Here is a 25,974-nt window from a genome sequence, read left to right on the forward strand (position 1 = left end):
CGCGCCGAATTATTTCGAAATAACCTTTTCACTTGAGTATTAACTTAAATGAAATTACTTTCAAATTCAAACTATAAATTGCGCTTGAAAAAAATACATTTACAGAAACAGTAAAAACTACAAAGACATCAACTGGAGTTTCAACGTTTTGATAAAAACGAAAATACATATTCGTAATCTTCAAATATTTATAATAAAATAAATGAAGTAATTTTTATAACGGTCAATTAAATTAAGTCTTTAATAACGAACAAGATTTTAAAAAAGTCATACGATTATTTTTTCAATCGAACTAGTAAATTAGTGCATGTACGAATAAATATAATTATAAGTGCTACACGTACTAAATGTCAGAGTTAACACGAGCAACTAAAAGTAGTTTGATGTAAATAACAACACACGTACTGTACTTATATCGCAGTATTAAATGTAATATTGATTTTAATTACTTTTTCACTATAAGGTCAGATCACATTAAGTTTTTTTTTTAATATCATAATCAAATTCATGCCGTTCTAAGGACCCAACAATCCCGTTCTTTCCTTGTTTTAGTGTTCACTAAAACACGAAATGCAGTGAAAGATTAAAACATTACTAAATCTAGTAAAAACAAAGCCACGTCATAAGTGATGCTTTAATACACAAGCATAAGCATTTGAAATTTTTAACAGCATCAATTTTTGGTATACCAAAATTCTGTTAAAAACCGTGAATTTTCTTTCCCTTTCTTTGCTGGTTTTAATTTAATTACCAATGATCATTATAAAAGTATATTTAGCGCGGCTTTAAACGAAATTAATAGAAGATTTCGATCATTTTTAGAGTTCAATTTTTTTTTTATAAAGTTGTAACGGTTTTAACACAAGCGTCATCTGAAGTAAATACCAAAATGTCAGTAGACGGGTCAATAGTATCTCATCAAGTCCTTTCCGCACACTGAGGATCACTAATCATACAATAGCATATATATTGACAGACTGAAAAAAAGTTAATGATATACAACAACAAAAATTATTTTGGTATAACCTGTATGTAATAATAACGAAAAATTAACAGCGCGTTCACGTCTACTTAAACAAGTGATAAGTACCAATTTCCATTTTTAATTATAATAAAAATTAAACGTTTAACAAATACAATTTCATTCCCGAGACCTGCACGAGAAAATATTTGAAATACTTCGGCAATTTATTACTTATACAGTGTGAGAAATTCAGTGAAATATATTATTCGAAATATATTCAAATTAACCTTAATATTCCGTTGAAAAAATATCCACAAAACAAATCTTGTCTACATTCCATACAAAACGGTAGTTTAGCCATCGTAACGAATAACACTACACTAGATCGAAGTCGCTCTTCACAGCTACATATAAGTTTACACATATACCACTTGAAAACTCCGAACAAAATAATACAACTGTTTTATCGATCGGTGTTAGTAATTTTCAGTAATGATAAACAACCTTTTTTTTGATAAAAAGTACGATAAGAAATCGTACTGTAAGCTTTAATGTGAAAACGATACTGATTATCTCATTTCAGAATGTTTCTCAAGATTCCGTTTCAAGATCAATTTCAACAGTCATTACGACCAAGTATTACTATCATCTAATCTTTTTTAAGTACATCACAATTCGCAACAATTTACTCTAACTTGTGCAACACACGCGTTGCACAACGGTGCGTAAATATTTCTACTTCTTTTCAAGAAGTATACAAAAAATACACACCACGCGCAAAAAGGAAAGAAAAGAAAATGACATTATAACAGTTTTACGCAAAGGAACAAGAAAAAATAACCGTACGTTATATCACCCGTTAGGCAGAAGGCAACAGATAGAATTAGTTTAGTGGTGAACGCGTCTTCCCAAATCAGCTGATTTGGAAGTCGAGAGTTCCAGCGTTCAAGTCCTAGTAAAGTCAGTTATTTTTACACGAATTTGAATACTAGATCGTGGATACCGGCGTTCTTTGGTGGTTGGGTTGCAATTAACCACACATCTCAGGAATGGTCGAACTGAGACTGTACAAGATTACATTTACACTAATACATATCATCCTCATTCACCTTCTGAAGTATTATCTGAAAGGTAATTACCGGAAGCTAAACAAGAAAAAAAAAAGAAGATAGTTACTTCAGTTAAAGGCTATAAATTCTGCAGAGTAACTAGGCCTCATTTTCCAAGAATAAGGAGCGGATACCCACGATATTATAATACTATAATATTAATTAATATACTATTATATTACATACGATATTATAATAATATTATAATGTAGTACACATGACTACATCGAACTCATCAAGTAGATTAGCATAAACGACTCCTCATATTTTAAGCCTCTGCACAAACCGTATTCTGGTGCTTCTTCGATTACAAACCCATAAGAAATATTGGTCCTGTACTAATTATAATTAGTATAATTAACTTATTTTATCGTACATTTTTTATCTCACTTTATCGTATAATTATTATTAGAAAATTAAGAGGCCAGACTAACAAATAATAATTTAAAGCTGACACCATGAGCATTGAATTACTAACACAAACATGTACCTTACACCAAAAAAAATGACTACAATTCATTGTATTTATTGGTCTATTTTCTGTACCTCTAACTCTCTAACGGGTGGATCAATCTGAACGTATTTTTTCACCAAATAATTGCATTCTTGAAGAAATTTTTTTTGATAATTAGATATTCAAATATTTTAATATTAACTTTTAATACTGTAGTAGATTTTTTATTGAAAGGTGACACGAACCGCTTATACAGGCGTTTCTCAAAGAGATTTACGTTTTTGATCGGCTGTAGGTATTTAACAGATTTATTTGATCTGTAGGTATGATTTGACTGAAATTTCGCGACATTTAAGATACCAAACAAACCAATAAGAGATATCCCTTAAAATATCAGCCTTTTTGTAGATAGAAACACGATGGCAAACTTCCAAAATAGATTTCCAGTTTTATAATATTTTATAAACGAAAAATAGTTTGTTTTTAATTTTATAGAATCTTCAATTCAGATTATAACGGTCCACGTGTTATATTAAAACACGAACCACAATTTAATACTAAAATAAAAAAATAAAAAAAAAAAATACAACGTATATTATAAATAATCTACAATTTTATTACTCGCTTGAAACTGTTTTTAAGAAAAGTGGTTATCCGATCGTCCAGAATTATAAGTGTTATGCACGGGCTTTAACACCATTTAACACCATTTTTGAGTCAATAGATGTCTACAGGACACGGATAAAAGCTGTTACTCTTGATGATCTTACGAATAATTTGATAGCAAATTCATGAAAATCGGTTCAGCTCGTAGGCCAATAACAAATAAGGATTAACTTATACGACCATAAACTGTAAAGATGTATAAAATTTATGATTTACTAGAACTGGGTAAAAAGAAACTACAACGCCCAATATAACTGTCAATATATTTAATTTCCGATAGTAATTTATTTTGACGACCCTAAATTATAGTAAGTCTTCAACGAACGATTCCAGTGAATTCAATAAATATTGATTCAACGGAACAGAATCAACGTTTATTCACGTAACTGCAAGTGAGGATAAAATAATAAACACAACGTACTTTTTCTACAATATCATTGTTTGTATGAATTTTTTATATTTAAAATATATATATAAGTTAAAATTAGTCTTTTACTAATCTTACATATAAATCAAAGAATTTTCCATAGACTGAATCGAATGAATAAGTAAATAAATAAATACGATACACTTTTTAACCTTTTAGCTTTGATCTTGAACAATGAAACAGCAACTAATTGTTTTTGTTTTTACGTATTTTTTTTGTGAGTTCACATATATTGACTCACATAGATTAACACAAGGAAGTAAAAAAAAATAAGTTTGGAACTTTTTTTGTAAGAATTTTTGCTGGTTTCAAACAAAATTATAAAAACGAATATTTACGAAATAACTATTTTGATGTTACAGAATGTGAAAAATAAAAAATCAAGTACCATTAACAGAATAATTTTTAATGCGCATTTAAGAATTTCAGCAGCTTTGCCGACCTAAAACAAGCATTTACTTAATTATTAATTAGGTTCTGTATTTATGTACTGATATAATTATGTTAATGCTAACGGCTACCATTAGGTATCGCAATGAGATAACCAGCAACCGGATGCAGAAAAGGGTTTTCAACTTAAAAGAAGTCCCGTCACTCATTAGTTTATACTAAATACGTACTTTTGTTAAAACGCATATATTTGTGTAAGATTGGTAATATAATGTGGAAGATATTGGTACGACTGCTGAAGAAGTAGTGAAAACTGTTTATTGTTGCCTGCACGTTTGAGTATTGGGAATACTCAAGCATTGTGTACAGGCACTGGCTTTTGAATAATGTTGCGTAATGATGTGCTAATATCTGTTAAAATGCGGTTAACTGTTGAAGAAAGGTGAATTCGTGTTGGCATATTTTCTTTGAATCTCCTCTAGACCCATAAAAAATAGGACGAGCGTGACTGCTGGTTGCAACAGGGTAGCACCATTTACCAAACAGTTCGCTCTACTAGGAGATGACAATGAATTTTTTCGGAGGAAGAATTATTTCTAAAGGACTGTGGCCACCAAGATCAAGATCACCTGATCTGAGTAGTCCAGATATCTTTCTCCAACTTAAAAGAGGCTTCATCACTAAGTTTAGTCTAAACATAATAGTTTATTGGCAGACACTTGCATAATTATTTACAAAAGGTGTTGAAATTATGGTGTTAAAAGGTGTTGGAATAAATTATTATGGAGAAATTAATAGATCCATATTTAGTAATAATTCGTGTTTGCCGGTATGATATTTGAACTTTTTAACTGACGAGAAATTTATTAAAACAATAACAATTTTGTTTGCTAAAATTGCAAATACATTTGAAAAATTTCCTAGGCTCTCCTAATTAAACGATTTAAATTTTTCAAAATTAATTTGAAAGTTTGAGTGATTTTTCTATGCGATTATATTTTCAAGTATCTAGAGACTTTATTTCAGACTCTTACACAATTTGGAAAAATCGCATTTATTTTTTAAATCTTCATACAAAATTATTGTTCAAAAACTGTCAGACCGATTTTGTTAAAATTTGGCTTGTTGCTTTATCATATCGAAAGGTTCTTTTCGGCAAAATCTGAAGGTCCTATGCATAAGTACTCGAAAAAAATTCCACAAAAAATCTTTTTTTTTCTTTTTTTTTGACAGGTATTGCTATTTTTGCATCAATAGTAAAGTGTTTTTCGATTTTCAATCGATGACGTGTGTAAAATTTAATAACAAAACTTTTTTCTCTCTCGATCTTTTCTCAAAAATGAACAGTTATCTAGGGAAATAAGGAGGAAAAAATGGATATTTTTGCCATTTTCTACATTTTGTTTAATAAAAATTTAAGCACACCTTTTTCAACTGCCGCGTAAGGAAATAATCATTTCTGATGATATTCCGGACGCATTAAAGCAAAAATTAGCGATCAAATAGAAAAAGTTTAAATATGACCGTTTTAAAATAGATACTACCTTGACTATAGCAAGCACGTGGGAGAAGAAGTATACTTACATGGTAGTAAGCATGTGTAGCTTGGTGTGTACGTCAGTATGCTTGTATTTAATAGTGGTGTATATATATATATAGCTGAATTTAGTTGCACCGAAATTCATTATTTCAATGTACGATCATAATCAAGCTACATTTGTTTTATTTCTAGTTTTATTTTATTTTGTTTAGCCGTAAATAGCAGTAGGATTTCCGATGTTACTGCGAATTAGGTTATTTATCGCTTTGCAAATTATTTTTGATATCATTATCTTATCTTTGTTTGTAGTAAAATAATTAAATATAAGAACCTGGCAGACGACCAGTGTTATGTTTATAAAGGTCGTGTCTATAAAATGTTGATTAAGTATTTGTTGTAATTATCTTTTATTTAGAAATAAAATTTTATTATTACTATTACCTCTTCGATAAAATTAATATAAATGAAATAATTTTTTTTCAAAAAGTCAACTCCGTAGAAGAATGTCAAATATAATATTTTAATGAACGCAGGTTCTTAAATTCTATTATAATTTAATACGCTCACATTTATTTCTAAACAGAACGTTCCCATAAAAACCTGAATTCGCTAACATGTCCTCAATCTATGAGAGACAGATATTGATGTCACTAAATTCAATACAAGTAAACTCTTCGGAGGAAATCTTCAAAAAGCTATCTCCTCCCACAATTGTTTGAAATATACAAATTTCAACCGATGTTAGTTTACACTACTGAAATTTAATAGCTCTCTATTTGCGTGTACGTTTTAGGAATACTAGTGTTATTCTGTTATTTTACACAATGATTAAAGGAAGGGTTATCCAGAATCTTAATTAAACATGTCGATACCCGTAATTAATTTTCTTATTACATTCTTTTACGGTTACTATATTTTTAATCAGGTATTACATTCAGGTAGATTACAGTACACATTAATTCTCAATGGCTGACCGTTTCGCTCATCACGTCAGCGAAAAGCTAACCGTTATTGTAATCCTTTCAAGCATCCAGAAGGCTATTTAGAAACTCTCCCCCTACCTCTTTGTACTAGAAGGTGAAAATTATCCCTAATCTGTCGAAATTTATTCCACAAGCTCTTCACAAAAAGTTAATAAGGTTTCTTTCGTAATTTGCTGTATCTGAAGAAGAGAAAAAGCCAAGGTTTGGCATTTTCTCAACACTTTACTTATTTTCTGGGTCAGAATCTACTCTCATTATTTGTTATTAATACCGACGTTAAACGAATGCAAAAGAATAGCGGACAAAATTACAAAATTAAAAACAGTTGTATATAATTTAACACATCTTTCAAGATATGTAGCTCCATTTCTCATTTTTTTAAATTATTTCCTTCTTAGGCTAACAGAAAAAACGTCGTGACAGGAATATTGTAGAAATTGATAACTGCATTTTAATGTTCATACAATACTTATGGATATAAATATTCTTGCTGTAAATTTAAATTATCACAGTTATTTCGGAGTTTCTCTTTAAGAAGATTCAAAGGAGTACAAATATTTCTGAAAAATATTTGTGCTAAAATGATAAGATGTCGCATTAATGTAGCAACAAAATTCAATTATATCATAAAGATGAGCTTATTTCCTTTAAACGATCTTTTATTTTTCTAATTTATTAAGTATTTCTATATACTGCAGAATGAAACAACGTATCAAATTTTCTAAGTTGTTATTCTGGTTCCTCATCTCGAACTGGAAACTTTAAACAGGGAAGCTCTAGAAACTTTAAGCTGGAAATTTCCAAACGTACGTCCCACAAATCAAAATAGTTGGCTCGCAAATAATAAGCGTTTGTCGATATTAACACAAGTACATCACCGCATTATATTACAACGGGTGCGGTGCACCGATACAGATAAATAAATAGATCAGGAAAGAATCAAAATGAAAGACAAAAAAAACCATCAACAAAACTGAGGTTTAACGTAAATCAACACTAAAATGTTTTAAAAGCCGATGAGTTCACGATTTCAATTTTATGTAGCATTACTTTAAACTAAAAATATTACTTTTAAAATAAAAAATTTATAAAGTTTAATTTTAAAAAAAATAATTAACCGATAAAATATTAATAAGCCTAATAGTGCAAAATGAACCGTGGAATAACTCTTTGAAATATGTTATAAAATTTATAATAATTTTTCGTACGGGAAATTCTATTCTTGTAAACCCTTCAAAGACGAATTTTAACTAGTAACAGAAAGTTAATTTTTCACTATAAAACTAATAACAAGCGAATAACTTACTTTAAACTAATAACTTACTTTACAGCAAATGAATGACCAATAAAGATCACACAACGGCCGACCGCTCCTACTAACAACGCAATAATTTAATAATTGTTCGGGTTAGAAAACGAAAATAAGTACGTGTACTGCAAATAACGATTTCTTTAAAAGTAAATAACAGCTACAGTCGATTCGAACCGCCGAAGGACAGACGGTTAGTAATCGTAGGTGATAAGAATACGATAACAGCTGCTCTACAATCCAGCGAATTTTAGTTCTGTGTCACCTTGATGCGGTTACGTCTCCGGGGGTTCAACAAACGGGATTCTCTCAAGACACTATGAGCCTGAGGCGAGGCAAAATTCAAATATTTACAATTACAATCGATTTTTTAAAGATCTTTATGTTAATAAAGAAAGGGTTTTAACTTTCCAAAAACGTACGCAGCGGTAATTAAAAGTAACGTATATTGTAATTAAAAGTAAAAGTAGAATATTTTAAGGATTAGCGGTAAACTTTTGAGTCGCTACAATAAGAGTAATTACACCGGGATTAAAGCTAAGGCTTGCCGAGACTAATAAAAATTTATTTCGCGACACCACCGCTAAAGTCTAACTCAGATAACAAGTAATCTTACTTCTCATAAACTAATTAACGTAGTAAGCAGTATTCCAATGAGTGGATAAGAACAAAATACTTGGCTGAGCAATAGTAGTAGAGAACCCGAGTGCATGCAAGCTCTCTAGCATCGGTCAAAGTTTGCTGCCGCGGATCACATTCGTTACACGCCTCACAACCCGCAGCCGCCTGCAGCTTAAACTGTAGAACCGATAACTCCTAAATAAAAACTAACATTTTTGTAAGATCTAGTACGGTCTTACTTTTAATTTAATCGAAAAAAGTAACACTTACTTATTGAAAAAAGTAAATTGTGAAAAAACCGACTTAAGACAAAGATTACGATTATGAAATAGTATTACTTTCCCTTATCTTATAAATTCTTTTCTTATGCGTTTGAAATTAGTTAAATAGTTACACACTATTTAAATATATGACACTAAATAAGTCTCAACATCTTAATTTTAATGACTGCACTTATTTTGCTTACCTAATAATTTCATGATCTACAAATAGGCATTCTAATCTCATCCATTAAAAATTGTGATAATACGGTACAATACATACGATTAACATAAAGCAGCTACATAATTTATATTAATCAGTCTATCAATACACTCATGATTCCGACCTAACTCGAATTTTTTTTTTTTTTTTTCATTAAGTTTACTCGGGTATGAATGTTATATTTCATAAAAATTTAAGTTTAGTCACCAAGTAAGATTTCGCGCTCTTCAAAAATCACCACCACAAATGCAACATTTCAATTAACTGCAAGTAATAAATGTTTTCAAATCGAGAAATCAGTTAAACTGGTCAACAATGATTTTGTTATACGATCAACATTTGCTGAATCTTGTGTACGCTTGGGTGCAGATTCCTTATGTGAACTCAAAATTTTCCTATCGGCCTCAAACGTTTTGTACTAGCCCTTCCTTTTTTCCAAAAAAAGAAAGGGAAAGTATTCTGCTGAAGTCCCGTCAATTTTATTACAAATAAGTACGGAATTAGTATGAAATAAAACGTAAAATATTTAGCTAATATTAACTGAATATATTTATTATCGTTATGTACCGGCCAAACCATTCGTTCAGAAGCGATACGCTTAACTACTCGTCTACAGAACAATTTACTAAATGTAAATAAATAAAAACGAAAAAACTATTGTTAAAAAGAGGTTGCTAAACTTAAAAACAATCATCGTAATTAATCTTCACAAACAATGACAATGGATAAGGAATGAATCGATGTTATCAATCGACTAATGAAACTCAATTTTAGATGTTTTCTTACCGATAATATAAATCATAAATTAGGTCCATATATAATGTAATATGATATTTATAATTATTTAAATTAATGTAAAAAAGATAACGCATAGTTAATTAACTTACACTGATTATAACGTTCTTCAGTACCTGTAACATGTTCTGAGTTGGTACATCCATATACAGTCAGAACAACCATCATCGTAACGGGTCGGTACGAAATGTACAACGTTCTAACCGTTTTATTAACAATGTAAAGTTCATTTACTAATATATATACATAAATATATATGTTTTTTTTTTTTTAAATTAAGCACGTAACGTAAAAAACACTCAATTTCCCGATATTAATGATATAATTACAATCTATATTAAAAACAACTGTTAAGTTAAACAGAAAAGATACATCGATGTACCTCGACCAACATCGGCAGAGGTTAGTAAACTCTAAATTAGAAATAGAAATAAACTTGTGAGGCACTAATAACAAAACACAAATAAAAATTAACGTAGGCATTTGTTACGGTAAATATCGTCTTAAAGAATAAGTTTTAAAAATAAACGCATATCAAACTCGAAAAATAGCACGTTAGCAATTTAACAATGGCCTTCACTTACCTCTCATAACCTCATTTAGACACTAGATGTAAATAACACGCATCATTCGAATAATGATTATTTATACGGTGAATAACAAACATTAACGCAAATGTTATTTCGTCGAAAAATTTCAACTACAGCTAAATAAAATACAGAAAACCTTAACCGACGATGCAGTAATCTGTAAGTACGGTTTCACTACATTGATATACTAATCGACTCGAGCATTATAAGCGTTATCGAAACTGATCACAGACAAAATGGCATCAGTTCGCCCCCTCAGCGACGGGTGAAAAAACTGCCACCTCCAAGAAATATTTCTTAAACCGGCATTTTATTTCTACAAACACCGTCTTATAAGTAAGATACGTATTCACAGTATTTTGAACGCTTCGAATTTTGCGAACGAACTAAATACGAGGAAAATGTACTCAATTTTTGATATAATAATCAATCGACTTTACTTGACGAGCCGAGTAAACCTATCTTTCTGCCTTGCCGCTCTAGGAAAAGTATTCAAATAAAACGTGTGCATTCCATTTAACGCGTTTTACTTTTTAGAGGTACTTCGATATGATTTTTCATTAAACAGGAATCTCGTCTGATTCATCTCGATCGCTCTAATAAAGAAACCGGGTTTATGGTAATCTCCATAAAGGTAAATTGGAGCACAATAGATGCAATTTCTTAAAATCGAAAAATCAAATTTATTTGAGATTTATGAACGGGACTGTCAGATTTCCAACATATATATATATTACAATGTTATCCGCAATAATATTTTAGAATATACCATTTATCATAAATAAATATTAAAATATTTTTAAAAATTACAGCAAAAAAAATTTGAAAAATATTTTTTTACAAATCGACAATTATAAAAATGAATGCGAACAGATAAATTTAAATTTAATTACCGAAAATTCTTTAAATATTTCAAAAAATGTACTACAAAAATATATGTAAAAAGACCAGGTGTTTAAGTTCCTTTTATCTTTAAATAAACTAATATTAAACACAGTTTAAATATTAATTTTACCTCCATGTATCCCAAACGTTGTTTTAAAACAAAAAATTTGCTTATTTTAGTCGAAGTAATCATAATCGTGAAAATACAGCGTAAAAAGATTTTGGAAACATTTATAAATTAATAAAAATAAATGTACAGACTTAACTAGAAATAAATTTCAAATGAATTAAAATAAATAATAATAATAAATAAAATAAATTTCAGCTGATTTTCAAAGTCGAAGGTTCTGAGGTTCAAATCTTAAAGTTAGTTGCTTTTATACGGATTTGAATGCTAGACAGTCGATACCGGAATACTTTGACGGTTGCGGTTCAATTAACCACAAGTTTCGGGAACGGTCAACCTGAATCTGTACAAGACTACACCATTTATGTCATACATATAATCCTCATCTCATTGGGCCCGGGGGGGAGGGTGTTGCTTATTAATCAGTATTTGAACAGATTGTAAAGTACACATTAGAAAAAAAAACTGAATTTCGACAAATTTTCCAAAAGAGTTTGAAATTAGTAGAAGCACTTTACACAGAAAAAAGCAAGTAAATTCATAACCTTTGAAAAATTATTAATTTTACAAACTTTAAGAATAACGAATTTTGACGAATAAGATAACTAACTGTTTGTCATTATTTGTTATACAGTGACAGAGATTTTAATTTGTATTTTAGAAAAAATTAAGTAAGGGTTACGAGAATTTGTTTTTGTAATTTATTACAACCGATCAGTTATCCAACACTTTATGGCATTTTAATTCTAAAAACAAATGTAAAATTAACATATTTGTACAATTTTATTTCTGAACTTTACTACTGCACGTACGCTGTAATCGCTAGATGGTGGGATAATACTTACAACGGCAGAAGCTGTAGAACAGCTAGTATCTGTACGCACTTACAACTGCTGCTCTAGTACAACAGCAGCAGTAGAAATGCGCTTAACGTAACACCTAAAACGGATGCATTTGTTTAGAGTCGCAGATAGAGCTGAGCAAATTCACACACGCAAACAACGAACGGTATCGGTATACCTATTAGTTCTGGAAGGTCGGGATACGTAATTGATACAGATAACTAAAATGAATCTTCAGCAGATTTAATCGATAAAATTTACCTAACATAACGATACAAAAATAAACGATAAAATGGTTTAATACAATAAAATGGTTTAATTACAACACCATTGATTTTTTTTTTTATAAATAATCTTTATACAAACAGAAAAATCTATGTTACTTTAGTAATGCTGCGAGCTTCTATTTCCATTATGAAAAGAAAGTAGAAAGTTTCTACTGTACGGTAGATCCAGATAATGTAATTATCAAGTTAAAGCGACTGACATATTAAAATCAACTCAAAATTTTTCCTTCAATCTTCCGAGTAAAGATAATTTCGACCACTCGGGATAGGGAAAGAAAAAGAAGAAAGAGATCACATCAAATAATGAAAGAAGTGTGGAAGGGGATACAAAGTTCGATGGCCGATAAAGCTCAAATGGAAAACTACAACCGGTACCCACAGTTCAGCTTATACTAGTGGCCTCAATAAATTAATAAATCAATTAAATTTAAAAAATGTTGGTGCACGTAAATGTTGAATAACTTATACAATTCGTCGGATGTAATTCCTAGCACCTCAGCACAGGATGTAGACTCATACCCTACCTACTTTTTTATGACAGAGATTACTCGAATAGAAAGTAATTCTGTCATTTTTATACTCTATTAATCCTTACTGAATTGTACATGATACATCTCAGCCGATAAAAGAAAAAATAAGGTTTAATCCACGGATATCTCCAATTTCTACAAATTTTTATCCAAATATTTAACAATTTTGAAATACGTATAACTTGAATTCCTTCAATTTTTCGGATAACAACCGAGTTAATCTATTTTAATACAGGGGAAATGAGAATCGCCAAAAAGGATTGTATAAGCGCCTCGTGTAGCTGAAATCCAACACGAAGCTATTAGCGGTGGAAAGGTTTAATTCCATTTCTTGTATTTAATTGTATTACTGTATTTGTACTTGAAGACTAACTCTATTAATACAAATATATCCGCTTAATCGATAATCGTAAACAAAATTCCTTAAGTTCTTCGTTAACTGCAAAATGTTGTCATTATCATACTAATTAAATCAGCTTAACTAACGAAGTCATCACACCTAACTCGATACAATTCATTATAAACTGATTTTCTAACGAAAATAAAGCGGCTGAATTAATGACTATGCAAATGTAATAGTTCAAGGTCTACATATAAAACTGAGCCATTAAATAAATGTTCAACGATACATTTATTCATAAATTGTGTATTACAAATAATCAGATGACATTGAAACATTCATATTGAAATGGAGAATAGATCGGCAGAAATAGGCAACCATAATTTTTTTTATCATATTAAATAAAGTAATACTTTCACCTACACAACCGTGGCTGCATCACGTTCTTTATTGTATTCGTCGTAAATACTAGGTACAGTTTTTCCTCAGGCACAATTACACCTAAGTCCTCTATTTGTCTGGCGGATCTGTATCAAAGAAACTCGAAGGCTGATTCGATATTGGGTCCGGTTCTTAACTTAGGCCGTGTAGATATTTAAAAGAATGCAACTGGTCACTGTTCCTTTCCTGACCAAAAACATTCTTTTGCCATTTCTTAAATGAAAGTCGGTTTAATAAAAAAAAAAGTTTCTAAGTATTCTTTAAAAAGTTTTAATTAAAGGCAAAGAAAAACAAAGTAAATTTAGATTGAATATTTTAAGATTCTTTATAAAAGTAGGAAAAATGAAGAATTGAAAAAAATACGCTTGATATAAACAAAAAAGATAAAACTAAATAAAATATACGTTAAAGGTCGTTTGATTGATTGGTGTACTGGCATTTCTCCTTCCACCACCCCATTCGGTCGCCCTGAACCAGACCAGTTTTTTGAGCGTAATCCTACTTCCCTCTTTATTTCAATAACAATTTAACCTAACTTTATTTTTATACAAAGGATTATCAAACCGTAATCTTCCAAACTATTTGAAATGCGACCGATAATAACCAGAAAACCAAAAAACCCTCAACCGGGCAATAACTACAATTAAGAGGTAAATAAGGATTGCATTTAATGAAAGTTTTTGTTACACGGGGACCGATTGATCAGGATAAACAAGTCAAAAGAGAATTTTCTTTGGAAAATTCTTCAGAATAAAACCAAACAGAACAAGGTGATAGAGAAGACGGAGGAATAAATTAAAATCCTCTCGCTAATTCAGAACTATTGTGAAAGATCTTCTATACACATCGATGAGGTTAATACTAATGTAGAGCTAACCAGATAACATAAGGATTAGTAATTCTACAATTAATCAAAGAATACACTCAAAATAATTTTAAAACCAATAAACAACATAATTAACAATCCAATCGATTCATCGATAACGATAAGCACTTAAATTATTTTTACATGACGCACACGAATTTCTGTAATGTGACAATAGCCGAATACCTCGGCGTGCAATCGTTAAATTTAAATAAGAAAACCTGACGAATCAGTCCATTTTGAAATAGCTTCTGTTCGATCGATTCTTTCAACAGGCGAGATGGAGCGAAAACTAATCTATTATTTATAAAAACAGACAAACGAAACGCTTATATAGACAGAAATAAAATGATTATTATTTATTTAAATGACGAAACTGAAGAATTGTATCGCAAATACTTCCATCATCCGCGATGAATGAATAAAGAATAACAAACGACCTCGATCATTTTAACCGCCTACAATGAAACTCGAGCACACAAATCGAACGCAAAGCGCTTTCATGAGTTTAATGAAGAGAGAATACTTCCATTAAGATCAAGCCCGGTTAACCTAACAAAATAAAATTAAGAGATCCACACATTCGGCTTAATTACAGTTTCCCTGACAACAGTAGCATTAAAAGTTAACAAGTAACGCCCAACAAGTAATTATTACTCAGCAGGTTCTTCTCGGCAAGTTAACATCGGGTTGAGAACTTCCACGAAAAATCATCGGTAATGAGTAAGATGACGAAATGGGGCAGAGAGGTCGCCAAAAAAACTAGCGAATAGCGATCAATTTCCGATACGTGATTTTGAAATTATAATTATTTTAATCGATCGCATTAATTTACTTACAAATAATAAAGTCGATTTATTTAAAGGAAGAAAATATGTTCTGATAAATTACTTCTTTTATTATAATATCTTTAAAAATAAAAGTTATCGTTAAATAAGTCTTCCTTAGATTTAATCTAAAAGAGAATTATATAAATTTACGATAACAAATCTTCTAAAATGTTTTCTTTTTTTGATTCCCTCGCAGGCTATCTAAAACTTCCGCAGACCAATTTACGAATCAGGGAGCAATTTAAACGATAATCTTTGGGAATAATCTTAGCAAACAAATACCGCTAGAATGTATTGATTAACAGTAGTACTGTTCCTGTCACTACTGCTCTATTTGACACTCAAATACTATAATATTACATGTAGAATATACGTATTCAGTTTTATATCAGCAGTTAGGTTAATAATAATACCGGTTAAACGAGAGGTTTTTCCCGTATCTTTCATGACATTTTCACCGCAGTTATCCTGTTCTGACATACCAAATTAGTCAGATTGTTATTTTAAAATATATAAAAAGACTATAAATTAAGGGTCTGGATGAAAAGTTTCATCGCTTACCTTACTTAATTCACAAGACTCGCAGAAAAAACAATTAAAAGTCTAGTACACAAATACAATTATACGCACACAATTTAAGTAAAAAGAATCATAACAAAACACTTAATTTTCTTTAAGTGCATTTAACTTTCACTAGCTTTTCGAAAGAACTATATTTTGATTTCCGGTAGCGATTTACATTCTTCAAAAATAATCCTGTCATATTCATTTGACGCCAGTCCGCTGCTTGACGAATGTCCATCAAGATTTTAAATATCCGTCTCGGATCTAAAGATCTGGGTACACGGGGGTTCTTGCCCCAGACTACGCTTATGATTCCTTGATCCTTAGGCTCCTTAATTCTGTAACCCCGTTAAATAATAAAACAGTTAAACTGCCGTATTCAAACCGTACTTTTTGACAACGCTTTTTATTTTCGAGGAAAAGAAACTAGAAAAAATGACGTTAAAAGAGTTTTGTGACCCGTTAATTAATAAAAAATTAAATATTTTGAACTCAATTCTTTCTTAAGCGTCAAGCTTCCAGGAATAAGTAAAAACATTATTATTAAAAATCGGAGATGTCTGCCCGTGCAGATAATTCCTTCGCCTTCTCCATTAACACGAATAGATGAAGCAACTTTACTAACTGTAATATTCAAACCTAATTTTCAAAACGCATTCTTTATCAAGGGCCTAAAATTATTAAAAGCAATAAGGGTGGAACAAAAATGTTTCTATTACTCGCGATACAATAATTTCACGGCTTAGTACGCATAGCAGATGTAACTGAAACAAATAAACAAGCCCGTTTGTACAATTTCTTTAAGTTAAATTTTGATCAGTTCCGCTGTTAGAAAAAACACTTCAGCATAAGATGGTTTTCAGTGCGGAGAAAACCACTATGATGTTTTTGAAGGGCCGTCTAGCTGCAACTCGCCATCCGCGGGTTGTGATGGACGGTCGTTCAATTAGGTATGTCACCCTTCAGAAATATCTGGGTGTTATACTTGATGAGAGGCTTCTCTTCAAGGAGCACCTTCAGTAGAAGAAGGCAGTTGATGCTTTCTTCGGCGTCCGTAGAGTGGTCCATCCCGATTGGGGGTTGAATTTACGTACCATGCGGATGCTTTATAAAGGCGTTTGTGAGGCCATTATGTTGTACGCTGCGCCCGTCTGGGCTCATCGTTTGCGGTACCAATGTTATAGGGACATTCTATAACGAGCCCAGCGTCTTCTTTTGTTAGCGGTTGTCGGTGGTTACAGGACTGTCTCGCGAGAGGCAGTAACTGTGATCGCGGGCATCAAACCTGTAGATATTTCGGCTACGGAACGTAGCCAGCGATATGTTGCAAAGGGAGACCTTCTTACTGCTGGGCGTATGCGTGAGATCGAAGACCAAGGTTTCGACTCTTGGCAAGATAGGTGGAATACTTCTTTGACAGGTCGTTATACGCATGGTATATTTCCCAATGTTAGAGAGTTGTGAGCGGTTAGCTGGGTATCCCCCAATCGGCATACCACTCAGTTCCGCTCTGGACATGGTGCCTTTAGGGATAAATTGGCAAAGTTTAGGTTGGTTGATTGCGGCTTCTGTCCGGACTGTAGGGTCGATGACACCGTGGACCATGTCCTTCACATATGTCCCCGGTACGAAGCTGAGCGTACCAGAGTTGCTACGGAACTCGAGAGAATAAACTCTATTTTGGATCTACGAGTCAACTGGAGGACTCGTAGAGAGTGGACAATAGTTGCTGGCTTCCTTCGCTTCCTCGCCCTGAGCAGGGCTGCCGAAGGGATTTAGTAGGTGATAGGAACCTGGATGGCTAGGGACCGCCTGGGCAGTTGACTGGCCGAAGATAGGCGCTTAAGGCAGCGTGCCTCGGTTAGATGTATTGGTGGCATGTATTTAAGAATCACGCTGTCGGCGGAGTTGCGGCCGTTGTCGGCGGGCGGGGTTATCCTTGCCCGGTGGGTGCGGTCGCGCTCCGACGGGGGCACTTATGAGCTATGACACTGTCGGCGGGGCTTCTCTGGGTACTGCTTTGGTGGTATGCAGGGGAGTCTTGACGGCAGTCTGCGAAAGATAGTGAATGTCACGCGGGACTCCGTGATGGCGCTGTGCGGGAGTAGGCATTAATTCTCCTCTCCCGGGCGGACCGGAGCGGAGTCAGATAGAAACTCATTTTGAGTATTAAGCGGGGTTCTTAAGGGAACTAGGTCTAAATTTCGATGTATGAAACTTTAGTGGGAAAGTTTGTTGTTGAGGCTATTAGTACGGATCTGAGACATTCAGTAATTGGCTAATAGTTAGGTCTAGGCGCGGGGTCTTCGTTCCGCGGTTAGGCTTCTAGCTTAGTTCCTGAGGGCGACGTGGTAGCTGCAGGTGTCCGTTGTCTTCATTCTGAAGGCATAAACACGAAAAACTATCTCGGGGTGAACTTTACCGATGCAGATGTCCCTCGGGGCATCTGCATCGGTGGCATCTCTGCGGACCTGGACTGAAAGCTGTGGTGCGCAATCAGTTTGAGGGCGAGAAGATGTCCTCCGTTAAAGCCACTGCTGGCTTGGAACGGAGGGGGTGGTGTAGCGACCGGACACGCTACGAGGTGGGATCTTCTCCCCTCGGGGGGGAATAGAGATGTTAGAAAAAACAGCGGTACAAATTTCATTGAACTCCCACGATCGGTTGATCTTCACAACGAATGAAATGTACTCTTTTACGTGAAATATTTACGGAAAAGCGTCCTTCACACAATTTTTAAGGTATGTAATTTAATCGTACAGGTTATATTTAAACAAGATAATTAAAACCGTTAACATAAATCGATCATAAAAATGCTTTTGAGAACTTTAAACGGGGTTCCAAACAAATTCATGATTTACTTGCTTAGAATTTATATAACAAAATTTTAACTGAAAACAAGTTTTAAAGCGGTTAAAAATTAAAAAATACGACTACCAAAAAAAATAAAAAAAGGATGTCCGGCCAGTGCAGATCATGACAGTATAGTATAGAAATGCGGAGCCCCTAAATCTCCCTTTCGTGCATAATAACATTTATTACAAATTAAGTTATTTTTTATATCGGCTTAACTTTTTTGTGAAAATTACATTTAACGCTTCTCTGGATAGAAAAGCCGTTCGGCTGAATCGAGAATAGCATACGTAATACAACTATGAGCAATCGGTCGTAACAAGTAAGTAATTTGTCATTTTATAAAATACTCGTACTTTTTGCCGTGTCGCCCGATTTATTATTGTCCTGTGCCACTTGTAATGTCTTGTACACAGTATTTGTAATTATTAGCTAAATTGTTGTTGTTAAGATACATTAATGCGATAATGTGCCGTGTTCTAGTACACAACGAGACAAAACGATCAGTGCGATTAAATTTAGTTCAAAGACAAATAAAAATTGTATGAATAATAAACATCAAGAAAAGACTTAAAAAACGTAATGAAGTAAAAAAATAAATAAATAACAATACTATTCAATCACATATAAATGTCGACTCCGACATCGGCACTAGATTAAAAACTAACTTCTAATAACTTAACTAGCCTTTAATTTGAAGCAAACTTGAAAAAACAAACAAACTGAATAGTTTTTTGTTTTTTTTTAAATATGAGTAGTCCTCAAAAAAACAATGTTCTTATACCTTCCTGGGGTCTTTTTGTTTTCCCCCAAATTTTTTTTTTTACGTTACGTATTAGTAATTTCTCATGTTTAATTATAATCAATGGTATTAGGAGGTGTTTGCGGAGAAATTATAAATATAATCTAACCAAACTTTACCTACGCACGCTAGACACGGTTAGCGAGCTTAGGTAAAATGTGGTTGGATTATATTTATAATTATAAGCATATAATTATAAAAACAGCAATTATTAATACGTAACGTAAAAAAAACCATTGTGAGGGGAAAACAGGAAAGATCCCTTTCCTAGCAGGCATGGTTATTTATTCTTATATCGTGAGAAAATGATAAAATACATGACAAAAGATTAAAATATAAAAAAATTCAAAAAATCAATATTTTTACTTTTTTCTGCTCCCCGCCCCCAAAACCATCTCCCAAGAAAATTGTTCGATTTGTCTACATTTACAATTTTAAATGGGGAAAAAAAAAATAAAAATAATAAAGTGTACAAGAAACTAAAAAGAAAAATCCAATAAAATATTACCTAAGTCTTTTTTTGATGGGAGGGCGATGACGATGAAATTTTATAGTAATATTATTATTATTAAAGGTTTAAATAAACAAAAAATTCTTCCAAAAGACCTATATTTTTAAACTTTGATCGGCTCCCCAAACCCCAATATTGCTCCCAAAATATCTTTTTGGGCCAGAAATCTATATTTTTGGTTACTACTATGTTTAGGAAGACAAAAAAATTCGTTAAAAAATATGTAATAAATGAAAAGATAGCTTTTTCGATTTTTGAAAAAGGGGTGAATTTGGGTGCAAAATTCTCAGGTTAAGATAAGCATGTCCGCATGTATTAAGAAATGGGGTTCTGTTTGTAAAATGTAAAGAAATTGGCCCTAAAGAAACTATCTATCCCATTCCTGAAAATTTGATCCCAAACTTATACCAACAAATTGCCCCATATACTCGTACACGAGTCTCTGTACCGAATTTCCTCAAAATCGGTTCATCCAGTCAAGAGTTATTAAGCTTCGAACACAGCTAAAACAAACGAACATTATCCCCCAATTACTTTTTTGTTTTTTGGGATCCCCGAGTCATGAAACGTCGAGAAATGAAAGATCCCATTCCCCATTTTTGACTGATTACCATACTTTCCTACTTGCGTAGTTCTTGTAGAGCTATGAGCCAGAAAAGTAAAAACCGCCGTGCGTAGGAAAACCCCATTCTCTAAAACCACGCTTCTTCACAAATACAAGAACAGAAATATTAAAAGCAACGACATTAATTATTATCGATCGTGAGATAAGGTTCCCTGCAATTTGAGAATTTTAATATTTTACTTTCTGTGTAAAAGATTCGCGTGAAAAATGTTTACTGTCAGAATAAATAGCTACGGACATTATGCTGTAATATATATGTATTAACGAATAAAAAATATTTTTAAATGTTTTCACGAAACCAAACAATTTCTCTTTAAAAACCCTTTTCTATTGATATTACTAAATCAGTAGAGGAACGTTTTCTACGAAATAAAGATATGTATAAAAAAAAAATTTGTTCACACGCTTTAATTCAAAATGCACAAGAATGTAAAAAAGCTGGCAACGTAGTCGCAATACTTTTCCGTACTGAGAAACGGAAGTTGCATTTCGAAAACTGATTTCTCAAACGTCCTCTAGATTTTCCCTAACAGCTACTTTCATTTGAAAAATTATTTAAAGGTCGGGTTATTCAATGTAGTTATATATGCCTACCGACCATTATTCTCAATTTGTAGCGTTTAATTAAAAATATCATATTTTAAATTTGTCTTTAATAACGATGATCTGAAATAAAATTTGTTTTAAATTATTATAATTTCATTGTAATGTAAAATTTTGAATTTCTGAGAGATAAATGTGAAAAAATTAGATATACTGAATGATAAATTTCCATGAGGATGGATGAATTTTTGAAAACTTTTATCTTTACAACGATGCTGTAATGTGAAAATAAATTATATCACTATAAATGCCTCATATGTAGACACCTACTGATCAGGTTTTAATTAAAATCAGTTTATCCAATCCCAATATATTTAGCGAAAAGCAGTGCGACATAGGCATACGTACATTCCATACATGCTTGAAGAGATTTTTTTTTTTAGTTATAACGTACCATCCGCTATCATAATTTTGATACATATATATATATATATATATATATATATATATATATATATTTTTTTTTTTTTTTTGTAGTATGCGACCACACCAATCTGCTTCTTTCCTATTGATTTAATAAACGACACGAGTCGTATCATCAACCCGTATCACTGCTGGCAACAGAAAAATGATAAAAAAGAGTATATACAATGACAGATAGAGATTTGGGCTTACGAGTTTGTAACTACATAAAACTACTTCCTGTAAGTTACAGTACGAACAAAAAAAAATATTTAACTCAACCCTTGAAAACAGGGTTTTATCCATCGTTTAAATTAACGTACACTTCATAGTAAATACCATGCGGTCTTCGCTGTACTATCTCATGTTCATCTGACAAAATTACGTTAAGTTTCTCTGTAATATGAATAAGGTATAATATTTATATGATCGTATGTTACATTTTTACTTTTATTAAGATTTAAAAACGTGTATTTAATACTAAGTTGTTAAGTTATGAGGTTAAGTACAAAAATATTTAACTACTTTCAATAAGTCACACTGATGTAGAATAAAGAATAAAACATAAATAATCACATTACAGTATATTTCGGGTCATCTTAAAATAAAAGTTTACCGGGTGAAATGAAAAAGCCAAACTGGGAGAAAATTGACTGCTAAAAAAAACGTTTTCTGACAATTAAAACAAAAAATTTATAATTAGAAAGTTTTACACTGAAAAAAATTACTACTGTTGTGATTTAATAGAGATGTGGATCGAAAACAAGCACGCACATAGAATTTTAGAAAATATATACGTTATAATGACAGAAATAAATAAAAAATAAATAATCTAGCTTCTCATTTTTATACTTTTGAAATATCCTAGATGACGAGAAATAATAAAAATATTTTTATTTTGATAACAATAAACTCTATTTTTTATATAGGCCGATTTTACTACAAAATAAACCCAAAAGAAAGTTGTTAGATCGGCCTAGTACGTAATCGCAAAATGCAGGGACGCAAATTAACAACTCGCTAGACACAGACACATATGTTTGAAATATTGCTTATGTTATCATTTACAAACCGTGTTAGTCATTAGCTATTGCTGTCACGAAAGTTCGTTCAAGAGACCTGTTCCTCACACATCAATGTTTATACATAATTTATTACACACCTCTACAAGCTCGGATGCAGTTGTAACCCATTCACTTCACAATTATTACTAAAACCATATCTACGCAAATTAATCATTATATTTACATTCTAATCACGATTCGCTTACAATTTCCACACGCCCCTGGAAAAATTGATTAAAATTATATAAACATTACAAAAAAAATTATGTGGTCATTAATTAACAGCATTATTCTCAATTTTTCAGAAATTGCTTAATTATATGACTATGTTTAGTAGAAACTTGTAAATCATCATGCTACATTGGATAAATTATAATATCAAAAAAATGTGCCAACCAAAAATTAGTTTTGTGAAAAACTGTACAAAATTTAGCAGAGTTGTACGTTTGTTTATAATAAGTGTTATCAATCACATAGAAGTAATGAACGAAATTTGAGTCCATAAAACTACACATCAACATATAATAGCAAACCAAATGAACTAGTGCAAAATTGTACTACTACCAAAATAAGTATTTACAGCAGAAAATCAATTAACTTATAGGTTATGTGAGACACATCGACTTACCTGTCACAGAATAAAAGTTTTCTGGTCAAACGTAAAATACACATTCATATAAATTTATAATCTTGCAGTTATTCCAAATAAAAAATGACACTAAAATTTAATTAGATGAGACCAAGACACAATAATTCAGTAACAAAAGCCGCAACGATATTATCACTAAAAAACCGATATTAATTGTAGCTTATACTACGAAAAGAAGTACAGTATCGTTTTTTTTCTTTACACTACATTCTAAAATACGATCATATCAGTAAATACACAAATACATATCATAGTATCAGTAACACCGACCGATCAGATACTATCGTTACATACCAATTCGTGAAATTAGCATGGTTGATAAGTTATACCAATCTTGCAGACGTAGAACATCGTATTTAAAATAACATTACTCAACCTGTGTTAAAAGTTAACTGGAAAGTGATAAACATAGGTTTATCCAATTAATTTAGTGGTTAAAGAAAGCAAGATAATTTAACCAATAATCGAAACTAACAAATTTAGTAGACTAACGTTATCAGGAAGAAACTTTTTTGTGAATAGATAATTGAATTTTTAAACGGTCCAAATAATTACCTCACAATTAGATTTTGTTGTTTATTAAAGACACACAATGTAGTTCATGTGATCAATAAAAAACGGTTTTTCTTAATTCGAAAAGATTATCGTAAATACGTAAATCCACGTAGTAGTGGATCAAGCGACAATAAGATGAAAGCCGGTATTAGTCATTTTGCACACCGGTATGGTATGTTTTTGTGCCAGCTAACCAGGCTGAGTAAAAAAAAATCATGATAGTGTTAAAATGAGCCCTTTTGTTTTTTTTCATATAAATGATTAGGTTGCAGTAACTTTCCATAGTACTGGAGGTTATTTCTTTTTTTACACAAACCCTGTTCAGTACTCGGCAACTTTTTGTTACACATTTCTAAACTGCTTTGTTACACATGCTTAAACTGCACATTTTTAACTGCTTATAAACCTGCATATTCTCTAAATTAATCGCGCTAACTACAAATTATAATTGTGTATTTTTGTTGCTGGTTTAATTTTTTTAATTACACTGAAATCTGGCCAATATTTTTTACATAATCTAGTGATTTTTCCTAGAAGTGAGGTAGGCACACATACTTTATACAATTAATGAGAGTAAATGGTTTTTATATTGAACACAAATACGCTAACACCAAATAAATGTATTTTTGTAAATATTGATGGCATTTTCCATAAAAATAATCCAACAAAGAGAAAGCCTATCTGTTGTGAAATTAAAATGTTAAATGAGTAGGTTTTCTCACTTATCTCAAATAACTGATAAAATATTTACGTGTTTCATTATTACGTTCAGATTTAATAATAAAACAAAACAAAGTGTATACCAGTTAAGGTCAACATTCTTTTTAATCTTATATCTTGCATACAAAAATAATATTAATTATTAATTAATAATAATTTTTCACTGCTGGTGATAACTCTAAAGATTTTTACTATAATTTACCTATATCTTAAGATTATCTATTGAAAATAGCTTGCTACCTTGATCGTATTAACTTAACATAATTACAGGATACTGAAACATTCTTTTTTACGAATTCTGGTAGTATTTAATTGATTAGAGGTTTAATTTCTAGGTTGTTTTTTGGTAAATTTTATGGAAGTAAATGGTCTGATTATTACTCAAATTCTACATAGAATTAAAAAATATGATATTGTACAGAAACAAACAAAATATTTTATGAGAAGCCTTTACGAAGTTTAGTTTGATTTTCTGGAAGGAATAAAGTAGTACATCTCTAATTCCTTTTTGTATTTACTATGTTGTTTTTAATCTTGAACTCAATACTATAGAAATGTAATAAATAGAAAAATAAAATAAATTATAAAGTTTATAAACATTAAACTAAATATTAATACAATTAATTTTTTTTCAATTCTTTTTTGTAGAAAGCTGTTAATCTAGACGTAAAAATCTGTGTCTGTGTGTGATTAACATGATCAATCATAGTACATGAAATTTTTTGGCATCAGTTTTAAGGAAATAATTAAGAATATGGCGCATACATGGCGTTTTCGTGAACTCCAAGATGGACCAGAGAATTTTATTTGACAAGATAGTGCGCCTTCTCAGTCGCAAATTTCTATTCGGGATCGGTTGAATAACGTATTCCCCAACCGCTGGATCGGTCGGTATAGACCCGACGAAAGAGCTTGTTTACTTTGTGATTTTTTCCTCTGAGGTTTTATAAAGTATGTTGTGTATGTGTTTCCGCTGCTTACTGATCTACTCGTTTGAGGAAGAAGACTAAAGCAACTGCCGCTTCCATTATTCCAGAGATGCTGGTAATACGAAGCTCGGCTGATAAATTTTGCACGTATATGCGTAGCATGGGAATGAAAACAGATATTGGAATGAAATAAAAAATTAATAAGAGTATAATACCTTA

General features: G+C 31.6%; 1 protein-coding gene and 1 long non-coding RNA gene across 4 annotated transcripts in view; one reads left to right on the forward strand and one right to left on the reverse strand.

The window, feature by feature from the left end:
* Nucleotides 1–23,838, reverse strand: part of LOC142326505 (oxidative stress-induced growth inhibitor 1-like) — an 85,476-nt gene extending 61,638 nt beyond the window's left edge. For 2 of the 3 annotated variants that reach the window (XM_075369086.1, XM_075369112.1), the window contains exon 1: nt 23,531–23,838. In XM_075369086.1, the coding sequence (XP_075225201.1) occupies nt 23,531–23,574 (44 nt within the window). In that variant the 5' untranslated portion in view covers nt 23,575–23,838. Of the gene's footprint in view, nt 1–10,325; nt 10,516–23,530 lie in introns of those variants that run through there. The other variant, XM_075369118.1, reaches the window with a different exon arrangement.
* LOC142326578 (uncharacterized) overlaps nt 9,914–25,974 on the forward strand; it is a 54,356-nt gene continuing 38,295 nt past the window's right edge. The window contains exon 1 of the long non-coding RNA XR_012756804.1: nt 9,914–10,143. This is a non-coding gene — a long non-coding RNA (uncharacterized LOC142326578). The remainder of the gene's footprint in view (nt 10,144–25,974) is intronic.

Source organism: Lycorma delicatula, chromosome 1 (genome assembly GCF_047948215.1).
Source record: "Lycorma delicatula isolate Av1 chromosome 1, ASM4794821v1, whole genome shotgun sequence".
Lineage (NCBI taxonomy): Eukaryota > Metazoa > Arthropoda > Insecta > Hemiptera > Fulgoridae > Lycorma > Lycorma delicatula.